The sequence below is a fragment of the Gobius niger genome (genome assembly GCF_951799975.1).
Source record: "Gobius niger genome assembly, chromosome: 23".
Taxonomy (NCBI): domain Eukaryota; kingdom Metazoa; phylum Chordata; class Actinopteri; order Gobiiformes; family Gobiidae; genus Gobius; species Gobius niger.
This window is the reverse complement of record NC_136874.1, coordinates 12,274,060-12,286,442: the sequence shown is the minus strand read 5'-3', so window position 1 is coordinate 12,286,442 and position 12,383 is coordinate 12,274,060. Positions and strand designations below refer to the sequence as shown.

Here is a 12,383-nt window from a genome sequence, read left to right as displayed (position 1 = left end):
AATCGAGTGAAGTCCACCCAGTTTGCTGCTGTTGAAGAAGAGGGAGCAGGGTTAATGGCGGGGCCGCTCCAGTTAAAGCCAGAGGTAAGAACAGAGGTGGGTAGGATTAGGGTAGCGATAATAAGAGTAAAAGTAACGTTCCTTCGACAAAGTATAAAGCAGTGACCAAAATAATTCCTCAAGTATGAGTAAAAAAGTACCTGGGGAAATGTTACGTGAGTATTGGGAGTACTGTGAACTGTTTGAGGGTAAAAATCTGATTTACGATTCAGACAAGACATAAATGCTGAGAAACAAAACATGTCATAATGTAAAAATCCTCATGCTTCCAAAGAAAATGCCAGAAAAATCTACAATTTTTTTTTTTCTGATAAAATAAAGTATTCATTTCATTTCTTTATTCATTTGAACAACATAGTAGATAAAAAAAAAAAACATTTCCATGACATAACAAACATTTCTGACCCACTGTATCTTCTGAATCTAAAGTACTTTGTGGATAAATCGCGGGCGGTGTGGTCAGCCCTCTGGCCCAGTTAAGCCCCCCCCCACACCCTCCCGCCCGAGGGCCGCCTGGTGAATAATTGACGTGTGCCCCTCCCTCGTCTCCCTCCGCTGTGTTTCTTTCCATGGTCTGTTCATCCATCATCAGTGCGGTGTGCACCTGCAGCTCCGGCCGCTCTGCTGATACTCTTCATACTTTGTGTCGGATACAAGTACTGCGGTTTTTGCACCACTTTGTGACATCATCAGGTGGAGCGGAGTGTTTGGAGCTTTGGAGATGGACTGAACTGGAAGGATTGCTCGACTCCCGGTAAGTTTTGCTTGTTTTTATTTTGTCTTTCTGGACCGGTGCTGTGACGAATTTCATGACTCAAGGTTAACACTCACTGTCTGTGCTGTGACGTCATCTGGATACCCTCCATAGCGGTGGTCCCATGATGTATCCACCTTCAACAAGCCACAGCCCAGTTAGACAAGTTCTGCTGATCACAGGGCCGTAGACGAGCTCGCATGGGGCTTGGGGCAGGAAAGCTTCATGTGCCTCATTCATTCAGCGTCCTGAGCCAAACCCCCCACAGCCCTCCAGATCATGGGACGGCAGCTGCAGGTTTAGGACATGTTTGTCCTTAAAGTAGTAAAATTATATGTTGTTTTAGAATTCATTTAACGTTGACGAAATAGCTTTATTAACATTAACATTTTAATGCACATATTAATAATATAAAATAACCAAGTTAAGAAATGTATTGTAATGCATTTATCCAAATGAAATGACCAGTATGATGTCGGCTCAAATGACCCCAAAAGTGAATAATATTTTTGTAACTAAGGAAAAAAAGGTTTTATTGCTAAATTATAGTACAGGGCAGTGCAAAAGTTCTTTAACTCAGGGGTTCCCAAACTTTTTTGGCTGGGACCCCAAAATTGACACATAAATAACCCCACCCCCCATTGTATAAAGTTATATAGTTACTCACGCTACTTTAGGAAAGAAAAAGATGTTATAATCAAGTCAATATGTATCTAAACACTATATTTTGAATAATTGAACGGATTTCACTAAATATTAACTGGTTTCACAAAATAAAGGTACTAAAAACAGCAGCGTTTTTCTTTTTGTTTCATCTTGAAATCATTTGGGGACCCCCAGCCAAGGCCTTGCGACCCCTCGAGGGGTCCCGACCCCCACTTTGGGAACCACTGCTTTAACTCATGGTCAGAATGTCTTTTAATGTGAACAGTGAAGCAAGAGGAAAAAACACAGCTATAAAGCTGCGTGGTTAATAGATCCTAGTCTGCAAGTATCACAGTTTATATCCTACTTGTATGAGCTCCAGACAAGGACTGGCTGGCTCGAAAGTCTTCAGCCCAGTCTGCAGAAGGGCTCCCATCAGCCCTGGGTCTTCATCAGTCTGTCCATCCATGGGAGAGTCTCCTTGCTGTGGGTCCATGCGGTTTATCTTCCCCCCAGTTGTTTTTTTTTATATTCTTTGCCGCGTAGGAGGGTCTAAGGAGGGGGGACGTCCAGGCCAGATTTCCATCTGCTGCTGACTGCTTATTCAGACATTATATTTACTCGCTCATTGCATTTGCTCTGACATTACTTTTGCTCGCACATTAAACTTTAGTGCCTTCTTTTCAAACATGACTCAAGGAGCTCTTGTCTATAATACAATATAAATACATATAGTAAAACGTTATCCAGACTCTATCCAGACTCAACACATTCATTTAAAGGTACACTGCGTAACATTTTGGACTGTAGTGTTGCCATGGGTACAAAACATGCTCCCAATGAGCAGAACACAGGAAATGCTATTACTGCAGTGAGAAATCAAAGAATGGATTTGGATGAGAACCTAACCTGTTTAAATCTCACATTCTGCTGCCTTTAGTCGACATCTCCATGGAAACGAGCTGGAGACGTACCCACTCCCGGTAAAGTCATGTCATGTCTTAGGAGAGCTGAGCCGCTCACAGCAAAATCACATGTTTGTTTGAGGTATTTTTCAATGCTGAAAATATCTGTCATAAAATAATATTTTAATTGTATTTTTTGGGTAAAATTCTACGCGGTGTGGCTTTAAATGCGTGCATGTAGAATCATTCTTTTTCACTACAGCCATTATACAGATTATGGCTGGACATTTTTCGGAATTTGTTGGAATTTGATTGAATCCACTCTTCCCTCGACCTGTGAAGTGTTCCCCGTGCCACTAGAAAAGTATGATCAACCAAAAAACCTTGAAAAGTCTTGCTCCACTAAAGAAACTCTATACGGCTGAGAGCCAACACATGTTCATAAGTAGACTTTATATTCATGTATAAACTACTTCTGTCAATAACTGTTTGTATTTGAGTAAAGTGACTCGTGCCTCCTCAGGTGCAGCCATGTGGCTCCTGTGGGTGGCGCTGTTGCACATGCTCAGTGGGATCCGCACGCGCTCTCCCGGGGGCTGGTGTGAGCCCGGCTGTGACTGCAGAGGAGAGCTGCGCTTCACCGTGTGCTCGGGGGCCCTGTTCACCGAGCTGCCCCCCCGGGTCCCCCCCACCACCGAGCTTCTGGACCTGTCCCACAACCACATCAGCACCATCCCCAAAGACGCCCTGTCCCGCAACCGCAAGCTCCGCGTCCTGCTGCTGCAGCACAACAACATCAGCCTGGTGGAGGACGGCTGCTTCTCACAGGTGAAAGAGACAGTCTGGACGTTTAACACATTGATACACTGCAGGTCCCTCTGTCCCTTTGTCTTTCCTGTCAGCGTAGTATTTACTCTCATTGACAATTAATGAGTAAAAAAAACACAACATGCTACGACACCTGCAGTGGCACGTATGGCCTCTAGGGGCATGAGTTACTTAGTTCTGCTTTAAGTTTTGTTTTTGTTCTTCTTAACCCCTTAACTCCCACCTGAACCGAGCACATTTTCTCCAGCTTTACCCCAGTCCAAAAGCTTCTGGAAAAAAGGTGTGAAAATAGCGACAAAACTGAGACGAAAACAAGGATGAAAATGTGAAAAAAGTGAGAAAAAATTGACGAAAAAGTGACAAAAAATGTACAAAAAAACCGACAAAAATAGACAAAAATTGACAAAAAAGTGAGAAAAATTTGATGAAAAATTGACAAAAAATGGGCAAAAAAGTGATAAGAATTTGACAAAAAAATGCGAATAATTTGACAAAAAAGTGACAAAAAATGCGAATAATTTAACAAAAAAGTGACAAAAAAGTCACGAAAATTTGACAAAAATGAGAGAAAAATTTGATGAAAAATTGAGAAAACATGGACAAAAAAGTGACAAAAAATGCGAATAATTTAACAAAAAAGTGACAAAAAAGTCACGAAAATTTGACAAAAATGAGAGAAAAATTTGATGAAAAATTGAGAAAACATGGACAAAAAAGTGACAAAAAATGGATGAAAATTTGACAAAAATGAGATGACTGCCCAACAAAAAAAGTGCTGGAAAAAAATCTGATGACGTGAGGAAAAAGATCAATTTAGTTTACTTAGCTTTCAAATGAGGTGTTGCACTGGCCTACAGGATTTGGGTAAAGCTGAACTGGAGAAAATGCTCTCGGTTCAGGCGGGGGTTAAGAGGTTAAACACTGGATTTAAAAATAACCTGAAATGGTTAATTTGTTCTTCCTCAGACTTTGCTTTGTGCATCACCAAACCAATAAAATGTTCTGGCTAGTGGAGAATATTACAATATATCACAGTACAATCCCCCCTCCTCACCCCTGTGGAAAAGGTTTGGCATTGCGCCTGAAGTGTCTCGCCTTTAACCAACTCTTACTGCAGTGAACATCTCGTCTCTGCTCCTTCTCAGCTGGAGTTCCTTCAGAAGCTGGACCTGAGCTGGAATCACTTGCGCAGCCTGAGCGAGGGCTTCTCCCTGGGCCTGGCCTTCCTCCGGGAGCTCCAGCTGACCCACAACCTCCTGAGCAGCCTGGACAGCCGGAGCTTCATGCACCTCGACGGGCTGCAGCGTCTCAACCTCACCGGCAACTTCATCCACGTCCTCCACCGGAGGTCCTTCGCCTCCATGAGCTCCTTACGCCAGCTCCACCTCGCCGGCAACCTGCTGACGGAGCTCAAGAGCGGGGTCTTCTCCATGCTGCGCTCTCTGGAGGTTTGTTTGCTTCTTTATTAGCCATTAGCTTTGACAATGGCAATGACACAGATACATCAGATACATTTAAACAGTTTAAGGGGCTAGACGCAAGTTAGCCATTTTATACTCACTACTGCCACCTCAGGTCATACGTGTAACTGCACCTTCTATATTAAGCTTGTGCATGACGGCACCTCGAACACCTTTTTGAGTGACAGTGCAGGATTTTAGAGGCAGTTGTTGTGAACAGGTCTGGGCTCATTCTACACCATAGGACATGTAGGGGGAGGAAAATACATAATTTTGACATTTTTAAACTCTGTATAGTCCCTTTAATGCATAATATTCTACAAAAGACTTGCATAGAGCATATTCAAATATCAGATTCTTGAAATAATTTTTTCTTGAGACAGGGAGAATGTGGAGCAATAGCTAGTATTTAGTGATGGCCAAGTGACACTTCACGCTTTTCTGTCAGAAAGTAAAGATTCTGAGCTTCGAGCTGCTTCATTCTGATAGAAGACTGACCTCTTGTGGACAAACATTATTATTGCGACCTCTCATAAACACGACCAAAAGCACAATCAATCATGTGTGTGTTAATCACTTATGGTTTACGTTGCTCAAAGCTCACGTGACCAGCTGTTAGTGAAACTGGCACCGACGCAGTGCTTCGAAGCAAAGTGCTTCAGGAAGAGCAAAACAATCTACGGAGCTCTGGGGTTTTCCCATCACTACTGGGTATGCTATAGAAGAGTGTTGAAAATGGAAGTCAATTCCAGGTGTATTAAGGGGAGACAAAACTCTAGACATTTACATTTTCACTTGCAAACAAATAAATTGCACTGGTTTATATGGCAAATTATCAATTCTGCCATTTTCTCAAAATCCTCTTACTCATCATTTCTGCCATGATTGAATTTGTCTTCTCTTATAACTAGCTTATTCAGAAACTAAACAAGATGTAAGCGACCATCTGTTCTTCACTCAAAGCCAGGAGCGTTGTCTATTTTTGGACACAATGTTATGAAGTGTTGGACCAAATGACGGACTCTGAATGGCATATGAGGTTATATGTTAATATTTTGAACACCTTTCAGGTGCTAAACTTGGAGCACAACCACATCAGCGAGACGGACGTGGCCGTCTTCAAGCCTCTGACCAGCATGACTCTCCTCAACCTGGCCCACAACCACCTCACGGCCGCGTACTTCAAGACCTTCCTGAGCATCCACACCTACAGCACCCACATCCTGCTGGAGGGCAACCCCTGGAACTGCGACTGCGACCTCCAGCGGGTGTTCCGGAAGCTGCGCTCCATCCAGCGCCTTTTCCTGGACGACTACTACAACCTGACCTGCCACGAGCCGCCCGAGCTGCTCGGGTACCGGCTCTCCCAGGTGGACACGGAGCTGTGCATCGCCGAGACCGTCACGGTGCTCATCCTGTCCATCACCGTGGTCATCACCGTGCTGGCCGCCATGCTGATGGGCGAGAGGAAGAGGAAGAGGAAGAAGAGGAGCAAGCACTGGACGCAGCAGGGGCAGATGTCCGACGAGTCCGATTATTGATGCTGCCTTCTCCCCAGGACTGCTTCAGGGGCTGCATTACGGGCTCGGGTCCATTCATCTTCCCTCTCCACCTTCTGAAGACAATTGATTTACAATCGTTTTGTCATTTCTCGACTTTATCATCACCACAGGCAGATTTGTCCTCTGCTGTTGAAGTGTTGGGTTGACTTACTTTTAAGGCTCTTCATTTTTTGGACACTTGAAGCACTTCCAGGCCAACACTGCGAATACGAATCAGTCCTGTATGTTATGCCCAAAGAAATAAAGGACATGAATAAACCTTAAGATTTCTCTTATTATACATTACAGAAAATCCCAATGAAATGACTTTCTCCAACAGGCTTTTTCATGGACACATCTTCAAGCATAACTTGTCTCCACAATCATTCTACGTATGGAATCACAACGAAATCATATGGAAAAACAAATCTATTTTCTGTGAAAACTGTTTTGAAATGGTTGTACTCCTGTATAATTAAAATTCATCTCTTTAAAGATACAAAATATCAGTTTCTCTGCTGTTCTGTTGCAGTTCCATCGGGCTTGTGTACGTTGTGTTTGAACCTATAGCCTCTGTGTCAGAGCCTCCGTCAGACCCAACTCAAACATACTGTATGTTGGCAAAACATACACCACGTGCAATGGCAGCAACAGCAAAATGAAAGCCCTGTTTCATCTGCCCCATAGGGATTTCTTACGGGGCTAGTTTTGCCCTAATGTACCCTGGTCTGGACTTTATTTTTTTAGGAAAACAAAAGAAAATCTCATACAAAATCCTTTGATCTGATCTAATGAATTTGGTCATGTCTAGCAGCTGAATGAAAAAGATAGGCTGGATGTCAATTGCACATATTGCTTTGGAAAGACAGAAATGGTTTTGTTTGTGCTCAATTCCTCCTTTACTCTTTACTATATATGCATCTCTTTTTGGTTTCCTGGCTGAACACATATCAGGTGAAAGGTTTTTTGTAATGAACTGGACTATTTATTTGTCAAAGTGCTAAATATTCAAACTCTTCTATATAAAATAGTCCAGTGTTCAGCGTACTAAACCACGCCCCTCAGTGCCGCGAGGAGCAGAGGCAGGCAGGGCGGAAGTGTCTGTCTGTGCCGCGGAGGTGATGCGGAGCAGACGCGTCCCGCCGCTCCGGTCTGAAACGCTTCGCTTCCGACACGCGACGCGCACGCTCCAGCGTCGCTGCGCAGGCGGACGCTCCGGTCTGACGGAGAGAGCCACAGGGGAGCCCTTTGTTGTCGCTGCGCAGTGCAGCCGCGCGCGCACCGGAACGCCCCCCTGCAGAGACACGTAAGCACGTCCGGGAGAGACAGGCGACGAGGACCGGGGAAGAGACCGACCGACCGACACTGGCAGCTGTCTCCTCCGTCTCCTCCGTCTCCTCTGGGACCTCTGTGGGGACAAAGTGAGGGGGAAGACAAGTGTTTCTGCGGCTCCATGGGCGGAGTGACCTGAACAGGTGAGGAAGTGCAGCGGCAAAGTTCGCGCGATACACTTGAGAGATGCGGTCCCTTTGTCTCATTCGTGTTTTTACCGTAAATATTTCAAGTATGCTTTGTTTAATTGTTAGCTCTTTCGTAGCCAAGGGTAGCGTTTTTAATTCGGCTCATCTCTGGTGCCTTTCGTGACATCCGTGTGATAAGTTTTGTCCGTTTCGTCGATGCAAATGGGGCACTTCCGCGTATGACGTCACTGTGTTGACAGACAGACAGACAGACAGACAGACAGACAGACAGACAGACATTTCAGCACTGACATTAGTGTTTATAATAAAACTGCTATGTCACTTACAAAAAAGTGACTACAAAAAGTGAATATCAAGCATTGGCTTAAATGACTTGAATTGAGGAAATGTATCTTGTTTTGAGCGGTTTTCACTCATTTAGACACTTTTCCTGATCGGACCAAGTTCACTTTGCCTGTTTGAGGACATTTCAGACCAGTTCTAGGGTAAATCTCGCTTGAAATAAGAAAGTAAAATTGCCAATGAGACAAGACCAAAGAAAATGACCTGAAATAAGGACGAAATGTATCGAAACGAGTCAGAAACATCTCAGAACAAGCGAAATAATCTAGGACAAATTTAACCAGTCAAAACAACTAAAATGTGGATTATTATGCTCAAATTGAGATGTTTATACTGATCTAGTTAAACACTTTTTGCAGTGTAGGACATCTCCTCTGTTACTCTATATTTCTGATTAGTACTGGGTACTGTCATGGGCGTCGGACTGGGGTGGGAAAGGGCCCAGTGCATGGTGGGGGTCCTCAAAAGTGCTGCAAAAAGCGTTCTGTATTGTACTTTCTAAATTTCCTCATAATTGATACTATAAGAATCAAACACAACAGGGCTGAAATATAACGGTTGCTAGACAGAATTTTGCTAATTTGCTTTTTCGGGCCCTTTAAAAATAGCAATAGCAAACAAACAAACAAACAAACAAACAAACAAACAAACAAACAAACAAACAAACCATGAACTAAGCATCCATGTGTTTGTTTATGAAGTATTTTTTTTAGGTTGACCTGTTTTTTCACCTGGCTAGGCTATATAGAATTATGTTATAATAGAAAAAAATGAACTGCACTGTGAAATTGTCACTGCTTTGTGGTTAAAGAACATAAAATATGAGCGGGGGTTCCACCAAGATAGTTTGTAACCCAGGGCCCAGAATTTGGTGCTACGCCCCTGGGTACTGTTAACAAGTTTTAGGAACCGGAAGCATCCAAAATTATTGAAAGAATAAAAAAAACATTGTCTTTAGAGACCACGTTTTGACGCCTGTCTGGTCCAGCAGTCGGCTCTTAACCCAAACCTGAGCCAAGCACCTGTCTCGTGTTCAGCTAGAACCAAATCCATAAGGTCCACACGCCCATAGAACCAACTCCTCATTCAAAAGTAAGACCTACAAATCTCATCTAAATGGATCTTTAAAATTCCATCACTCTATTGTTGCATTTTCATCCTTGTTTTTGTCACTTTTTTTTCAAAAGGCTTTTAGATTTGGGTAAAGCCAAACTGGAGAAAATGCACTCAGTTCAAGTGGGGGTTAAGAGGTTAAAGGAAGTTACTTGGCAAGGCAAGTTTATTTGTAGAGCACAATTCATACACAAGGCAACTCAAAGTGCTTCACAGTTGCATATATACAATAAAGCAAATAGAATCAATACATGTATAATCAAATTCATATATACTTTGTTGTTACTTGTTGTTTAAGTTCAAATAAACGATACAAATGTAAAAGGAATAATTTTAATGGAATAAATGAACAACATTGTTCAGTTTTATGGTTCTAGATGACAGATCAGAAATAGTATTGTTCAGGTAGAGCTGAAAAAAACTATCCCGATTATTTTCCCCATATTGATTGATCTCGATTTTCGATTCGATTTTCTTTTTTTCATGATAAATTCCCTGGAGTGTAGCGTTGTATCGGCACCTGCTCCACCTGACTTTATGACACCATATTCTAGAATGTGAACGCAGCCAAATGTCATTGTTAAATTCTACTATAGATTCCTGACAGGTCCTCCGCCTTGCACGCTATTATGCTACTGAGCACAACCTGTTCAGTCAGTTGTTGAAGATCCAAGAAAAGATTAGTAAATCTATGCAAAATTGGACTTAAGACTTGTAAATGTTCATGTAAAAGGCAGATTAATCAATTACCAGAATCATTTTTAGTTGCAGTCTTGGTGTAGCTAAAGCAAAACGGCAACAACATCCCCATGGAGACGAGTTGATGGTGACGCCTACCCAAGCAAAGTTAAGAGTCAGGTCTCCGCTCCCTGTGAAGGAACATGTTTTTATAGGGATTTTCATTTTAAGGAGGTGTAATTCCTACGATTCGGATGTGCATGATTGAAACTGAGCCTGCACTTGTCGCATGAATCAATGGATAAAACTGTGTGTCTGCTTCCCAGAAATGGCAGCTGATGACAAGGTTGCCATCCTCACAGACGACGAGGAGGACCAGAAGAGAAGACACACACGGTCCTTCAACTCCCTGACCCTCCAGCATGGCCCCGCCCCCGCTGACCCACCCGATACTGCTGCCCCGCCCCCACCGCAGGACCCAGTGGGCTGCTGCCAGCGGCTCTTACTGCGCGTCAACACCCACCTGCTGGTCTCCAAAATCTTCTACTTCTTCTTCTACGCCGCGTACGGCTCGCTGCACCCGCTGCTGGCCGTGTACTACAAGCAGCTGGGCATGTCGGCCAGCCGCAGCGGCATGCTGGTGGGCATCCGCTACTTCATCGAGTTCTGCAGCGCCCCCTTCTGGGGCGTGGTTGCCGACAAGTTTAAGAAGGGCAAGGTGGTTCTGCTGTTCTCGGTGTTCTGCTGGCTCACCTTCAACTGCGGCATCGGCTTTGTCAAACCGGCGGAGATGAAATGTGTCGTGATAGATCTGCCCACGACGACCACTGCCGCTACTACGACTTTTGCTCCCACTATTATGACGACTGTTCTTTCACAAAGTAACACAACTCAATTTAACAACTCCATTATTGACACGGGCAATAGCTCGGACTCAGCGAGGAGGCGACGCGATTTGGATCTTCCTGTGTTGCCCGTGGTCCAACAACGGCTTTCCAACTCCACCCCTGATGTCACCACCACCACCAGAGCCCCCACCACCACCACCACCAGAGCCCCCACCACCACCACCACCACCAGAGCCCCCACCACCACCACATCCACCAGAGCCCCCACCACCACCACATCCACCACAGCCCCCACCACCACCACATCCACCAGTATCCCCACTACGTCCACCCCTAGACTTACCACCTCACTCCCTGACCTGAACCTCACCTCAGGCCCAACCACAGGAAACTCCACCACTGCCTCCTCACCTGTGGACAGCGACCCTAATAACAGCACCCTTCCTCCCCTCAACACCACCCTGGTCCCCGAGCCCACCCCGGCCAAAGAGTACGAGGTCACCTACAACGAAGACCAAGTGGAGGCCATCTTCTTGCTCATCCTGCTGGTGGTGATTGTGGGCGAGTTCTTCAGCGCGCCCGCCATCACCATCGTGGACACGGTCACGCTGCAGTACCTGGGGAGGGCGCGTGACCGCTACGGGCTGCAGCGCATGTGGGGGTCTCTGGGCTGGGGGCTGGCCATGCTGCTGGTGGGCATCGGCATCGACCACACGCACATCACGGCCGTGATCGAGGGGCTGGGCTGCGTGGTGCCGGAGTTCCGAGTGCACAATTACCGCATCGCCTTCATCGTGTTCGGCGTGCTCATGGGGCTGGCCTTCGTCGTGGCCACGCAGTTCCACTTTGAGAAGGGCGAGGGGTATCTGTCCGAGGTTCCAGAGGGAGTGGTCATGGAGCAGGAGCAGAGCCAGGTGGGGCATGCCTTAGGATATTAGGCTGTGCAATTTAAAGGAACAGGCCACGGTTTTTCCATACTGAGATATGTTCTTACCTGAGCTTAGACGAGTTGATGCGTACCTGTCTGGTCTTTGTGCGTACCCGTGGAAGAGCGGTGGCTTCCCCCCTGTTTGGAGCTATAGGAATACATTGGGAGAGGCCAAATGCTAACAACATCTTTGGTCGTTTTGCGTGACTGAGAGTACGCACAAAAACCAGACAGTTACGCATCAACTCGTCTAAGCTCAGGTAAGAACATATCTCAGTATGGAAAAACGGTGGCCTGTTCCTTTAAGAAGTTCCAATGTTTGTAGACTAAAATGTGCTAACTCTACCCTCTCCCCAGGCCCCCCCTGAGTCGGGCGTGTCCCCTGAGCAGAGTGCAGAGCCTGAGTTCCACTACAGCAGCCTGCTGAGGCTCCTGTGCAGTGTGCGCTACAGCTCCGTGCTCTTCGTGGCCTGGTTCATGGGCTTCGGCTATGGCTTTGTCTTCAGCTTCCTGTTCTGGCACCTGGAGGACCTGGGGGGCACCACCACTCTGTTTGGAGTCTGCTCTGTGATCAGCCATGTGTCTGAGCTGGCTGCATATTTCACCAGCCACAAGCTCATCGAGCTGGTGGGACACGTCAGGTATGCTCCAAGAATCTCATTCAGGCTTTTTAACAGGGCCAATTGATCATGTATGGCAGCGGTTCTCAAACTGCGGGTTTTTCAGACGTTATTCATTTTAATTAGGGATAATGCTGCGTATTTCATGACATGGTGAACACTCAGTTTATTTATAGAATT

General features: G+C 45.4%; 2 protein-coding genes across 2 annotated transcripts in view; both read left to right on the top strand.

The window, feature by feature from the left end:
• The window catches only part of LOC306981813 (major facilitator superfamily domain-containing protein 6-like), a 116,834-nt gene that overhangs the window by 99,860 nt on the left and 4,591 nt on the right, over positions 1-12,383 (top strand). Inside the window, exons 2-4 of the mRNA XM_079581523.1 lie at positions 7,553-7,668; positions 10,134-11,569; positions 11,941-12,224. Of these exons, the coding sequence (XP_079437649.1) occupies positions 10,136-11,569; positions 11,941-12,224 (1,718 nt within the window). The 5' untranslated portion in view covers positions 7,553-7,668; positions 10,134-10,135. The remainder of the gene's footprint in view (positions 1-7,552; positions 7,669-10,133; positions 11,570-11,940; positions 12,225-12,383) is intronic.
• Positions 2,886-6,409, top strand: LOC306982152 (uncharacterized protein). Its single transcript, XM_079581958.1, has 3 exons — positions 2,886-3,192; positions 4,338-4,640; positions 5,723-6,409. The coding sequence occupies exons 1-3, from the start codon at positions 2,896-2,898 to the stop codon at positions 6,191-6,193; spliced, it is 1,071 nt and encodes a 356-aa protein (XP_079438084.1). The 5' UTR covers positions 2,886-2,895; the 3' UTR covers positions 6,194-6,409.